The 12,695-nt window shown below is 48.2% G+C and overlaps 1 protein-coding gene across 1 annotated transcript; it reads right to left on the reverse strand.

The window, feature by feature from the left end:
• Positions 1-332: 332 nt before the first annotated feature.
• Positions 333-7,090, reverse strand: LOC110469854 (cytochrome P450 4A25). The gene is made up of 12 exons (XM_021529014.2): positions 6,693-7,090; positions 5,703-5,844; positions 5,233-5,277; positions 5,021-5,148; positions 4,497-4,621; positions 4,251-4,402; positions 3,940-4,046; positions 3,582-3,772; positions 3,116-3,249; positions 2,646-2,710; positions 1,912-1,994; positions 333-1,208 (listed from the first exon to the last, which is right to left on the reverse strand). Exons 1-12 carry the CDS (start codon positions 6,876-6,878, stop codon positions 971-973), a joined length of 1,596 nt encoding a protein of 531 aa, XP_021384689.1. The 5' UTR covers positions 6,879-7,090; the 3' UTR covers positions 333-970.
• Between the last annotated feature and the right edge of the window lie 5,605 nt (positions 7,091-12,695).

Below are 12,695 nucleotides of genomic sequence, written 5' to 3' on the forward strand. Positions count from 1 at the left end.
TCTGCAGGGCAGGGTTTGAGGCAGACTCATGGCTCCTCTTGTTTTATTTTGCAAGCTGACTTTATTCTTACCGCCAGCGCTTTTGTGTGTGCAGTGTGTATTTGTGCTTTGCTTTGTTTGACCACAGATCACGTCAGGTTTTTCCTTACCACTGAAACTCCTGGAGTCAAAGGTGAGGTGATGGATGCTGTGGGATCTGTGGGAACAGGCTCAATAGGGTGCATGGAAACAGTGCTTGTGGCTGGAGAAAACACTGACAGTGCAGCACCCTTGGGCACAGCCTTGCCTCTGGCCTGCTGGGTCACTAAATGCAAAAGAAGCCAAAGCCATGCTTGGAGATCATCCCCACAAAGCTTTATTTTCATTTCAGAGAGGAGAACAATGCTATTTACAGTGTGGCAACTGCTTCCTCAGTTAGCTGGTGGCATTTTCTGCGCTGGCTCCTGAGCGCCATCAGCTCAAGGAAGTTCAGAGCTGGGGCAGAAAAGAACCACAAGCATTCATCTCCATAATGGTGGGCATAGTGCCAGCCCCAGAACAGGAATCGTTGGGAGGGTGGGGCAGGGGGATGTAGGGAGGGCCTCCTGGCCCGGCACACCCAGGCTGGAGGCTGGGCAGGGGCTCTGTGCCCAGCCTTTAGGCATCCCTGCAAACCATGCTGGGTGTTGTTCACTGCCAAGCCCAAGTGGAACTGAGAGTGGGACGAATCTACAGGCAGAAGTCCTGTCAGGGAGTGTCTGAGGGCAGGTTGGAGATGAGGGGATGAGCAGGATGTGGAGGATGCCCATGGAGAAAAGGATGAGCCACAGCGATGCTGTGGAACCCCCTTAGCAGTGCTGCTCCCCTTGCAAGGAGGGGAACTGAACCTGCTGGGTTTGGTGTTTGTGAGCTCAGCAAACCCCTCTGGACAATAGTAGGACAGGGGTTAATATGGGAGAGATCCACTGTGGGTCTGTTTGGTGATCCCCTCTTAAACCTCTGGGTGGAGGGTGTCCCTTGGGAGAGCTCTTGCCCCCCTGCCATGGTACCCCGTGGGATCAGAAAAAACCTTCTTCAACTGCAGGTGTATCCCGTTGCTGGACCTAAGGATGAGCTGTGGTATCATTATGGGAAGCTTGGACGGGTCCGGGCAGAGCTCGAAGCGCTGCAGGGTCAAGGCCAGCGCCACTTTAATCTCATTCATGGCAAACTGCAGCCCAATGCAGTTCCTGTGGAGAGGGTGACAAGTGCTCTGACTGCTGCCTTCGTCCCCAGCCACCCCCGAGCTGGACCCACCCCATGTGAGAGCTGGGGGACCTCCAGCTGCTGCGAGGATGACACTGCAGCTTATCAAGTAAGCCCCTGATGCACCCAGCTCTGTGGTGGGGTATTGCTATTTATTTTATTATTAAACATTGAAAAAAGAGAGATGAGGTTGAGAGAACAGGGGCTTATTCACTAGGAAGTGCAGCCAGGAGCCAGCTAAAAGCCCAGACACCTCCAAAGGTTATTTCTGGCTCTGTGTGGTGATCCTCTTACAAACTACTGAGACCTCAGTATCCTACATCTGTCTATTGATACATCACAGGACCCATGGAGACTTGGCCCCCTCGGCTTTGAGGTGCACTGGGACTCACCCCTAAACAAGGGAGTGGTGCTCCCAACACAGGCAACAGAAAAAGTAAACATCTCCACAAGGCCACAAGAAAAATGTGTGAAATCCTACAGTGACCACAGAGCTGATGGAGCATGGAAATCCTGCTACAGGAGATGCTGTAATAGGAGATCCTGTTATGGAAAGCATGTTTGAGTTGGCCAAGCCAGCTTGGTTTGTGAAGACTGAGGGAGGATTAGCCTTAGAAGCTCACATCTGAGCTAGGTCTCACATGAAAGGCAGCCTGATAGGAATGAGAGGGATGAAGGATCTCCCACCTGGATCCAGCAGAGAAAGGCAGAAAAGCATGGGAGTGCCTCTGTGCTGAGTTCTCTGGAGAAAACCTTAGGGGATCATAAACCTGTGGGAGCAACAAAGAGCAATTGGTCAGGGTTTGGTGTGATCTGAGCAGCACCAGGTTCTTCCCTGGTCCCCAGGCTAGGGCTGGATGTGGGCTCTGCTCTTCCTGGGGAGCTGCAGATGACAGTCATCTCTCTACAGGGCCACTGAGTGGATCTTCCCCTTGGACACACCCAGGGCGCTCACTACAACGCCCAAGATGCCTGCAGGTGTTTCCTCATCCGTGGCAGCAAGGATCAAGCCAGGATCCCTCCATTCCAGAGATGCCTGATCCTTGCTCTCCAGACAGAGAAAGGCAGCTATGCAGCCTTCTTCAAATTTTCCAGTTATTTCTTGAAGCCTCTAAAATATCATCTTCAATTCACACACTCTCTTTGGGGCTTCTTCTAACATTCTAAGTGTGTGCAGGGCAGCTGAAAGCAGTCAGAACATCTCTATGTCACCAAGCACAAAGAGAGACTATTGAACATCCTTTCCCAGCTCTTTGTCATGTTTCAAGCCTCTGGGGTGTTTGAACTTCGTATTTAGATGTGGACTGTTGGAATGACAAGGGAAAAAAAAACATAGCAGGGTGCACAGGTGCCTTCTTCAAGGGGAATGGATGTTTGGGCTCAGAGACCATCCTCCCTTTCTTGTTATCAAGGTGAAATACCTCAGGGTTCTCCCACACATCCCGGTTCCTGTGAATAGCAAATATATTCACTCCAACCTGGCAGCCTGTAAAAAAGTGAGAAAAAGTTCATGACAGCTCAGAGTGAGAATGCAGGAGAGGTGTTTTTGGGACATGCTGGTCTCTGCAGGGCTGTTGCTGGAGATCTGGCAGAGATCTCCTGGAAACATCACACGTCAAAAGCAAAGCCCTCAGAGCTGGGTCCCTTTTGTCTACCAGTGTATCATTTTCACTTGGCCAGGAACAACACTCCACAAGGCCCCTCTGAGCTCTGGAGCAGGTCCTTGGACTCTCTTTGGCCAGGCTAACTGTGGCAGTAAGCTGTGGTAGCTCCATCCAGCTACAGGAGAGAGAAGGGAGTCTGGAGACCCTCCAGCCCCTCCACACAGAGCAAGGAAGCCCTGCTTGCCACAGACAGCAGCAGCAAGGATGGACAAACTCAACAGACCTACCTGCTGGCAGGCTGCGTCCATCAGGAAATGTGATGGGTTTGGAGAGCTCTCGGGACACAGAAGCAACTGGTGGGAACAGGCGTAAGCTCTCTTTGATGCACATGGTGCTGTAGGTCATCTTCCCAAGATCCTCCCTGAAAGAAAACTTGCTGAGGATGCACTAAATCCCTTTCTCTATATCATTGACAAAGGTGTTACTGGTCTGTCCCAGCACAGAGTCCGGAGGGAAACCACTTGTCACTGATCTGGACAATGTGCCACCACCCACTGGATGCCACCTTCCAAACAATTCCTCAACCACTGAACAGTCCACCCATCAAATCCTTATCTCTCCAATTTAGGGAGAAGAATACTGGGAGGAACCATGTCAAAGGCCTTCAAGGGTAAATTGGGAGGAACCATGTCAAATGCCTTCAAGGGTAAATTAAAAGAGTTCAAGGCAGAGGAATAAGAAGTCCTAGCTCACCACTCAATGGTGTCTCGGTGTCCCAGGATGCCCTGGATCTCCTCCCTGCACCGCTGCTGGTGCTCAGGGTGCAGTGACATGCAGTAGAAGAGCCAGGAGAGTGCACTGGCCACGGTATCATGACCCTCAAACATGAAGGTGTCCACCTCGGCACGCAGGTCCTCATCAGACAGTCCAACTCCATTCTCATCCTAAGAAAGAGGAGAGCATTTCGTTCCTAAGCACACAGGTATTTTATTTTTACCCAAAGCACTTGTATGATTCGGTGTCTCTTGTGCTTCCCTTCTTGGGCTGATGCACCCTCGGTGCCACACAGTTCTGTTCTTTGGCATTTGGTACGATCATCTCAAACATTTACCTTGCTACAAAGAAGAATGTCCAGAAAATCCAGGTGCCTCTTCTTCTGGATATTTTCAAGCTCCTTCTCATTGGAGAGCAACATCTTTCTTTCTTTTATTACCTGATCTGCACAGAGGGGAGATCAGTTCTCTGTATCCTGTCCCTCCAGAGTACCCTCACGTACTTGGCTGCTCGGTCATCAGCTCGGACTCTGTTTAAGGTGTAACCCTCTGGCCAGTCCCTGCTGAACCCCACTCTGAGCCACTCCAGGGGCAAGTGGCAGAGAGGTTCAAAGGGGAGACAGGACTGGGGAGAAGGGGGCAGGAATACCTGTGTGGGTTTGGGCCAGCTTGCAGGCATTCTGAAATGCGCGGCCGTTGCTAGTGAAGTCGTAGAAGACATCCTTGAGGGAGAGATTCCGGATCCTATTGCTCAGGAGGTAGGTCACATCAAAAACAGCTCTAATATAATAGTGGGAGTCACTGTAAGGAGACCAAAGTTAAAGCTGGTGTTAGCAAAATGAGTGGTGCAACAGGAGCTCTTGCTTCCCCAGGGTTTGACAACTCAGACACTGACCTCTGAGTCTGACAGTTGGAATTAAAACTGAAGGCACTTTTCATGATGGTATCTAGTGTCATCAAGCTGACATCTTGAAAGAGCTCCACTGACCTCCTCTCTGTGATCCTCTTATCCCATTTATCCTAGAGGAAGAGCCAGGGGTAAGGAGAGACCACATCTGTCCCTCTTCCCAGATCCACACTGCTAATTGCTTTCTTTTCTGGAAGCAGAGGCCCTAGTTCATGATACATTCCTTGAACATAATCTAACTCTTCTGTGCATTTCTTTTCCCAGGTATGAAAGGGTACACATGAGGGTATGAAAGGATATTCTTGCAGTGATTGATTTTATTGGCAAACAAAGAGAAAGAGTAAGTGGAATGTCCAAAGAAAGGTGAGGAGAGCAATTTTACAACTTCAAAACGACACCAAAATTTAAGTAAAAGTAGAAACTCTCTAAGTGCCGTCTCTTTCTTGTACTCATTTTTTATTTTCACTGTTTCGGAGCTGAACGGTAAAAGTAGCAGGAGTGGGGATTCTTACCAGCATCACTTTGACTGAATCTGACATCAGGGTCACGTAAGATTTCAGCACATTGTAATGAAAGGCTGGGGTGAGCATCTTCCTGTGCTGGAACCATTTGCGTCCTTCCAAGACCAGCAGCCCTTTCCCTGAAGCACAAAAAGCAAAGGCACCATCGGTTCCTGCAGGCTCTGATCACAGCTCTGACAGCCTTACTACTGCTTTGGACTTACCAATCCAGGGAACTAGGAGTTTGTAGACTGCACTAGCCTTGGGATCTATAAAATGGAACAAATATCAGAAATGTATGAATAACTGATGAATTCAGCACAAAAAAAAGAGAGAAAATTTGCTATTTGCCAACACCTCTTGCCATTGCCATGACAGCTCACATTTTTACTGGGTTTACTGGGGCGTACAAATATTGTGGCTGTAGAAGCCATAGAAGACAGTAAGACAGATGACCCTCACACTGGGAACTGACTGAAAACTGGAAAGAACAGGCACCTGGTCTCTGTTTTGCACAGGAATACACAATGCTCCATGAAACCTGGGGCAGCCTGGGAGTTGTGAGGAGGAGCAAAAGAAGAATTGCAACAGCTATGAAGGAAGCTGGCAAAGGGAATAATTCCAGGCAAGTTTCCCAGTATTTTCTTGGTAGGAAAGTGTCAAAGACTTCTCAAAACCAAAGGTAGAGACTCACCTGTTCGGCCAAGTATGGTTTTGGCATATTCAGGATGGTGGATGATTATAGACGGCAGGGTTGGTCCAAACCATCTGGGAAAGGCATAGGGGTATTCTTGTCCCCATTGCACTACTTGGTGTAAAAAACTTTCAGATTTTGTCTGCAATGAGAGTTAATAATTGATTAATAAAGGCAGAAAAAGAGGGACATGTCAAGGAGAGCAGAAATTCTCTATTGGGAAATGAAGGAAGAGTGGGTGGACTTGTCACACAGGGACTTTTATGCTGCAGGTAGAGGAGAGGATGAGCAATGCAAAGGGAGTGTGCACAAGAGGCAAAGCTGCCTGAGCCACCAAACCCCTGCAGCACAAGACAGCTCCATGGAGAGTCCCTTGCTGGGCTGGTGGCAGCTGTGACACCTTAGGATGGCCTGAGCTTGGAGCAGCTCTGTGCTGCACTTGGGATCTACAGCTGGCATAGGCAATGTCAGGATGTCTGGTAGGCCAGGAGGACCAAGGCTGTCACACCCCTGTTCTCCAATTTCAGGAGTGCAAGGTGTGCATGCAATGTGAAAGCAAAGCATCTGCACTATAGCATGATGCAAATGTCTGCATTAAAACACCCTGTTTCTGTGGCCATGTCTTCTTCAGCAGCTATAGGGTAAGACACTCCCATTGGTAGAAGGTCTAATGTAGCAAAGAAACATTATGATTACTATTGCTCATTATGACTGCTCATATTTTAATAACTTCATGGAAATCCCATGAGTCTTTGTTTAAGGACACGACTGAAGAGACCATGATTCTTTTTTGCCAAATGATGCACACCACGTATCCAGCACCTTTTCCTCCTGCCCTGCAGAAGCCTTGGCTCTCCCTGCACAGAAGTCCTCTCCTGTACGAAGAGGAAGGAGCAGGGGACACACACCCCATCCAGTCCTTCTTCATCCTGACTGGTACCTTGCACAGCTGGGACAAACCCACCCTGACTGAGCCCAGTTACTCCTTACCAGGTGATTGTGGCCATAGAGCCAGTGTTTTGGGGGGCCAGGAAATGCCTCCAGAGCTTTGATGAGCTTCTTCCTCTCCCAGTACAACTGGAGCACTTTCAGCAGCACAAAGATTACACCAAGCAGCACAGAGAGCTGCAGGACGGCAGCAGAAGGTCTGGTTATGTTGTCCAGCAGAGATGCCATGCTGGTCCAGGACACTGCCTTCTCTGCCTGTTTCTCACCTGCTCCTCTCACACCTGAGCCAAGTGGGGAGCTCAGTGCAGGTAAAAATCCTCTCCCTCCTCCTCTGCAGGAGCTGAACCTGGTGAAGTGGTGCTGACAGCAATTTATAGCTGCTGGAACATCAGGACAAACACTGCGTCACCCAGTCCCCCTTTGACCTGCTTTGTGCAGCCTGTCCCTGCGACCTGGGGAACAACCAGCCTCTGAACAGCTCCTGCTTTTGCTGAAGTCCCAGCAGTGCTGTCACACCCACCCACAGTCCCCCATGCCCAGCTGGATGAAGCCAGAGGAGGGAGGAGGTGAGAGGTAGGCGGGCTGGAGCTCCAGCTGAGCTCTGTGCTGTCCTCAGGGGGTGCAGGTGTAGGAGGTGCTCATCTGCCCACGGGAAGTGAGGAACACCCAGGCCACCTCCTCTCAGTGAGTGGGCTGCATGGAGTCAGCCACCTTTGCCTGTGCAAGCAGTGCCCTGGGTGCCTGCAGCACCACCCAGCTCTGCTGGGCTGTAAGCCAGAGAATGGGCATCACTCCAGCAGCACACAAGGGATGTGGCCCTGTTCCCCAAGGGCTCCTTGGCCCAGGTAAGGCCTTCCTTGCAATCCCTGTGCAGATCCTGCTGCTTACCTGAGTTCCCATCCCATAAGCCCAGAGACCTGGAATGGCAATGTGGAGCTGGTGGAGAACTGGGGCTGGAAGTCTGATGTGTGTGGGTGACTTCCATTCATGTTGTAACAAACAGGATCCCCAGGTGGGCTGAAATAATGTCCCAGTTGTGTCTTGGGGTATTATGAGGATCAAATGAGTTATCAGCTGGGGAGACTGATAGTCTGGTAGGCTACAACACAGGGGCTGCTGTGAGCACTCCTCCTCAATGTAACACATCTCTGAGACAGGACTTCTGATGTTTGGATACCTCCCTTTAGTTTTTAGTCTAAAATATGCCATGTCCCACATTTTCTGCTTGTAGAGTCATTTTGCCAAAAAACCCACAATGTTTATCTGAGGTTCATTGCCATTGCTTTGGAGAACATCCCTGGCAGGCACTACACTGAGCAGCGTTACATTTTCACACACTTGGCCATCTTCATGAAAGTTAGAGTACCTTTTTATACTGAGCCAGCTGGATCTGTGGGAAAGTTCAGGGGAGAGTTAAAAGCTGATCTTTAGGAGGCAGAAAGCTGTAATCGAGTTGGGTATTTCTTAGGGAGGGCTTTGGGTATAGCCAGAGCATAAGGGACCCAGTTTGACGTGACAAACTCTCACATGAAGACCTGCAGAATATTAATAAATATTATGATGCTGTATAGCTGGGTCCCTCACAAGGTCTGCACAAGGAAAAGTGGGAGGTCTGATGATTGAGCCTCTATTCAGTGCCAATGGAGCTGTTTGGAATGTCCTGTGGTACCTACATCATTACCAGACTGACCAATCTGGATTTGGCTGGCACCTTTCAGCAATCCCCTATAAAATAACCCATAAATACCCCTAAACCCAGAGGTGGAGGGGCCAGGCCTGAGGACGGAGTTTCTGGTGCAGCTTCAGATTAAACTTTTATAACACAGGAATTTTCAGTGCTGATGAAGTCCCAGGAGAGTGGGTTTGACCATGAACAGGGTAAACTTTTACCAAAATGTTTTCCTTACAATTATAAATTAACCAGTAAGCTCTGTTGAGGTGAAGAGAAGGGATATGGTTTGTCTTGAAGTTCACATGAGATGTCAAGTGCTGAGCTGATATGAGGGGAACATAGAGGACAAACTGGCTAAATCCACATTTATGGGGATTTGGAGCAAGAATCTGATCTTTGGCGATAGCAAAACTGGGTTTAATCCAGCCTCCAGCCTCTGCATTCTATATTTCACTGGTGGAGGTGAGATAAAAACCTTTCTCATGTATTTCAGAGGTTTGACAGCAAGACAAACCATGAACACTCAGCCTGGGGAAGAAAACTCAGGGAGTTTTGGAGGGGAAGAAATGATGAAAGTTCAAAAGGCAAAGTGAAGTTGCTGCAGAGCTGCAAGTGAAGAAAAGTGAAAAGGGACAGTGTTGGATTGATCATTGTAAGGGCCTGGGGCAAGGCCAGAACAATCTGTTAGCACCAGGAGAATCTACAGCCCTGGTGATGGAGGATTCCAGAAGAAGATCTCAACATGGAAAAGCAGGTACAAAGGTCTTCTGATAGTCACAGTGGTCTGGGGAAGCTGGCAGGGGGAACAGAAGCTTGGCTTGACTTTCAGAACATTTGAGACCAGTGAAACTGCAGTTAGGTGTTAAAGGACACTTGGAAACATGGAAAGTTGTTAAACATTTGCAGAGAGCCTCTGGAGACTTGTCTTAGTGCTGTGGATGTCCACGTGATGGCAGTGGGGTCACAACAGTTCAGGCCATCAGCATGAAACAACCCACTGACACTGGAGAATTTCCATCCCATACCGCAGCCATGGACACAGCAGGCTGTGGAATTTGCTTCCTGGGTCTTGGGAATTTCTCCACTCCCTTTAGACACCTAAGCAGAAGAAAAAGAGGATGTTCCTCACTGATTTAACTCACATGGTTGGAATTCATGGCAGAAAAAGTGGTTTACTGAGCAGGTGAAATTTAGGTGGTAAATGGGTGCTTTGCCCCAGAGTGTGACCTTGCAGCAGCTGCTTTCCCTGGTTGTGCTTGTGTTTATTCAGATAGGAAGAAGAGTCCAGGCCCATCTGTCCCTGTGTGTTCCTGCAGCACACAGTGATGACAGATGAAATGTAGCAGTAATGCCAAAAAAAATAATAACATTTCAAGCTTCCAAACAGATGATAGATGAGAAAACCATGGCAAGAGCCCAGCAAGTGTTGCAGAGTAATGCAAGCTGCCTGGATCCCATCTGACCACATATGTCTCAAGGATGAATGTATATCTGGAAGCATTTAATACAGCTGTCTTACAAAAATGTTGCAATACTTATTTAATTTACAGGCTGCTTCCAGTGTAAAATCCCCGTGGAGTTTGGATGGAAATTGCTGGTGCCATCTGACAGTAAATTTGCCTGGAGAGCAGTGGGAGTCCTGTGCAGGGACTGCATTCCCGGTGCTGCAAGCCAGTGGCTCTCCCTGCTGGTCCTGCTACTTCCAACGTGCCTGGAAGCATCCAAAAAAGTGCTCCCACCAAACTGAGATAGACAGACACCTTCCCATGACAGGGATGTAGCTGCATAGTGCCTGTGAGAGGCTGTGGGGAAAGGAATAACTGCAGGAGTGGGTGGCATCTTTGCCCTGCTGCTGTTGTAAAACCAAACCACAAGGAGAAAGATCCAAGATGGTTTTAACTGAAATCAAGACTGACCCTTGTTGAACCTCCTACAGCCATCACCAGGAGCTCTTGCTGCAACAGATATCTGAAGGCCTGAATCATGCAATTGAAGGTTAGCCCATCATCTTTGCAATTACCCTTTCTGCAAAAAGTAGGGAAGGATGAAAGAAGGAGGTAAACTCTGCAGCTGGGACTGTCTTTTTTGCAGTGAGCAATACATCCCATGTCATCAGGTCCTTAACATATCTCTAATATCTAGGAGGGAAAAGGTAGATTTGGGGAATGCTGTCAGGAATCAGAGTCTAGGAAGATCTGGCTTTTCCTGGCACTGGGGCACAGTAGCTCCAGAAGCCCTGTTGCAGCCTCAGCCCTGCTCTCCAGTTCAGAAGCAGGGCAGCCCTGGAAGATCTGTGATGCAAGACATGAGATGATGTAGGATGTGGAACAATGCAGAATGCAGGATATGAGATATGGGATGTGAGATGCAAGATGTGGGATGATGTAGGATGCAGGATATGGGATGTGGGATGCAGATGTGGGATGCAGGCTGGCTGGCATGCAGTGCTGGCCCACATGGGTCAGGGAAATTGTGAGCTGGGCTGCCATGTGGGGTGTTTTTTAACAGAGTGTCTCCAGTTTCCTGGCCTCAGGGGGTGACAGCACCATCACAGGAGAGATTTGTGAGCAGATTTTATGCTGGGTTTGGGTGGCTGCAGGGGAAACCAGGCTCTGCTCCCTTCTCACACGAAGAAGCCACAAGTACAACTCTGAGAGGACAGTGAGAATACTGCAGAGCATCTTCCCTTTCTTTTCCTCTTCAGGTATGAAGAGGCAGCTTTTTAGTGAATCCTAAAAGTCACGAGGGAGAGAATGACTGCGCAGGATGAAGACAGGAGCAGTCAGGCTTTTCCATCCCAGGGGCAGGAATATTCATGTGTTGGATGTTCCAGTTGGGATAGCAGCAGTGCAGCTTCTCCTGTACTCAGTTCAACCCACTCACAAAAACCAAACCAAACTTGCCCCAGCCTTCTACTACATCCATTACCTCTTCTTCTGGGCTTCTGGAGTATTCACTAAAACCAGTCACCAAGTTTTAAAACCTCTGCATATTCTCCAAATAACCTATGCCAGGGCTATTAGGTATCTTAGGGAGTGCTTGACATTGTGCAATCTGTATCTACCCAAATGCAATTTAGCAGCTGCCATTTATCTACATGAGGTATGTCAAGTTCCCCCAGTGTGATCCTCCTTTAACCTACTCTCTTTCAGTGAGTACACCATGATTTCAGCCTTTGCCCTTGCTCATTAGATGCTTGAGATTTAATCTTTCACATTGGAATGCCAAGATTCATCCACTCCTCTTTAGATGGTATTTTTTTCAGATCTTGTCTTTATAAGAAAATTGCATCCAATACAGAGATGTATGTAATTTACTTCTGGTAACTTCAGTTATTTTGATTAAAAATTTTCTCATTTTGCACTTTAGAGTATGTAAGCTTGGAGTAGATGTTGTTGCTTTTATACTTAAAGCTCCAAACAGGGTTGAAGGACACTGTCTCATTTTATCTGTTGAAAGAGACGCAAGTGAAAAATTTTTGAAAAATATTTGTGCTTATGCATCCAAGTATGATGTTTGCTGTGATTGCAAGACCAAGATATTATTGATTCATATTACCTTTTCTCTCTCTCTGTGTACAGAACATTCACTGGAGAAATTGCTGCCTGTCAATAATTTTTTCTCTTGGTTTTGTGCCATGCCTGTGCCTGCTCTTGTGCTTACGGACTCACATCCCATTCACAGCAGCAGTTTTTTAATTTATCAAGATAATTTTGTATCCTGACATGGCCCTCCAAAGAGCTTGTGGTGTCTCATAGTTTCATAACTTTTGACATTTTGATAAGCACACTCCATTGCATAATCTGATTTCAGCTCAAGAGCTGCATCTCGTGTCTGAAGAGGGGACAGGCAGCTGGAGCAAGTGGATTTTCTCCTGGGCTGCCCCAGCATATCCCTGCAAACCACACCCTGCAGGTGAAGGCTGCATGAAGTCTGCTGCTGCCCAGCTGCACAGCAGCCTTCTCCCAGCTTTTGGGATTTCACAGCTTGAAGTGTGATATTCTATGCCAATAATGATTCCTGCAGAGGCAGAGGACAGCTCACTAGTGGCCTCCAGTGTACCAACCTCATCATTTTATCAGCTTCAGAAAATAAAATAATACTAAAAAAAAGAGGGACCTCCCCCCACCCCCAACACACACTTTCTAACTATGATACCTTTGACTGATGATTGATTTTTGGACCCCTGTTAAAGAGTTGCCCATGGAAGGAATGCTGTATTCCCTGGAGACCCAGAGGCAGTTTCCTGGCCTGTCCAGGCTGGTCTCTTGCTGCTCATGGGCTTCCTCTCAATCTCCCATTTCTAAAGGAGTTTTACACTGCATTTGTGATGAAGTGGGCAAGCACCAGCAATATAAACAACACAGCTGCTG

Source organism: Lonchura striata, chromosome 9 (assembly GCF_046129695.1).
Source record: "Lonchura striata isolate bLonStr1 chromosome 9, bLonStr1.mat, whole genome shotgun sequence".
Classification (NCBI taxonomy): Eukaryota; Metazoa; Chordata; class Aves; order Passeriformes; family Estrildidae; genus Lonchura; species Lonchura striata.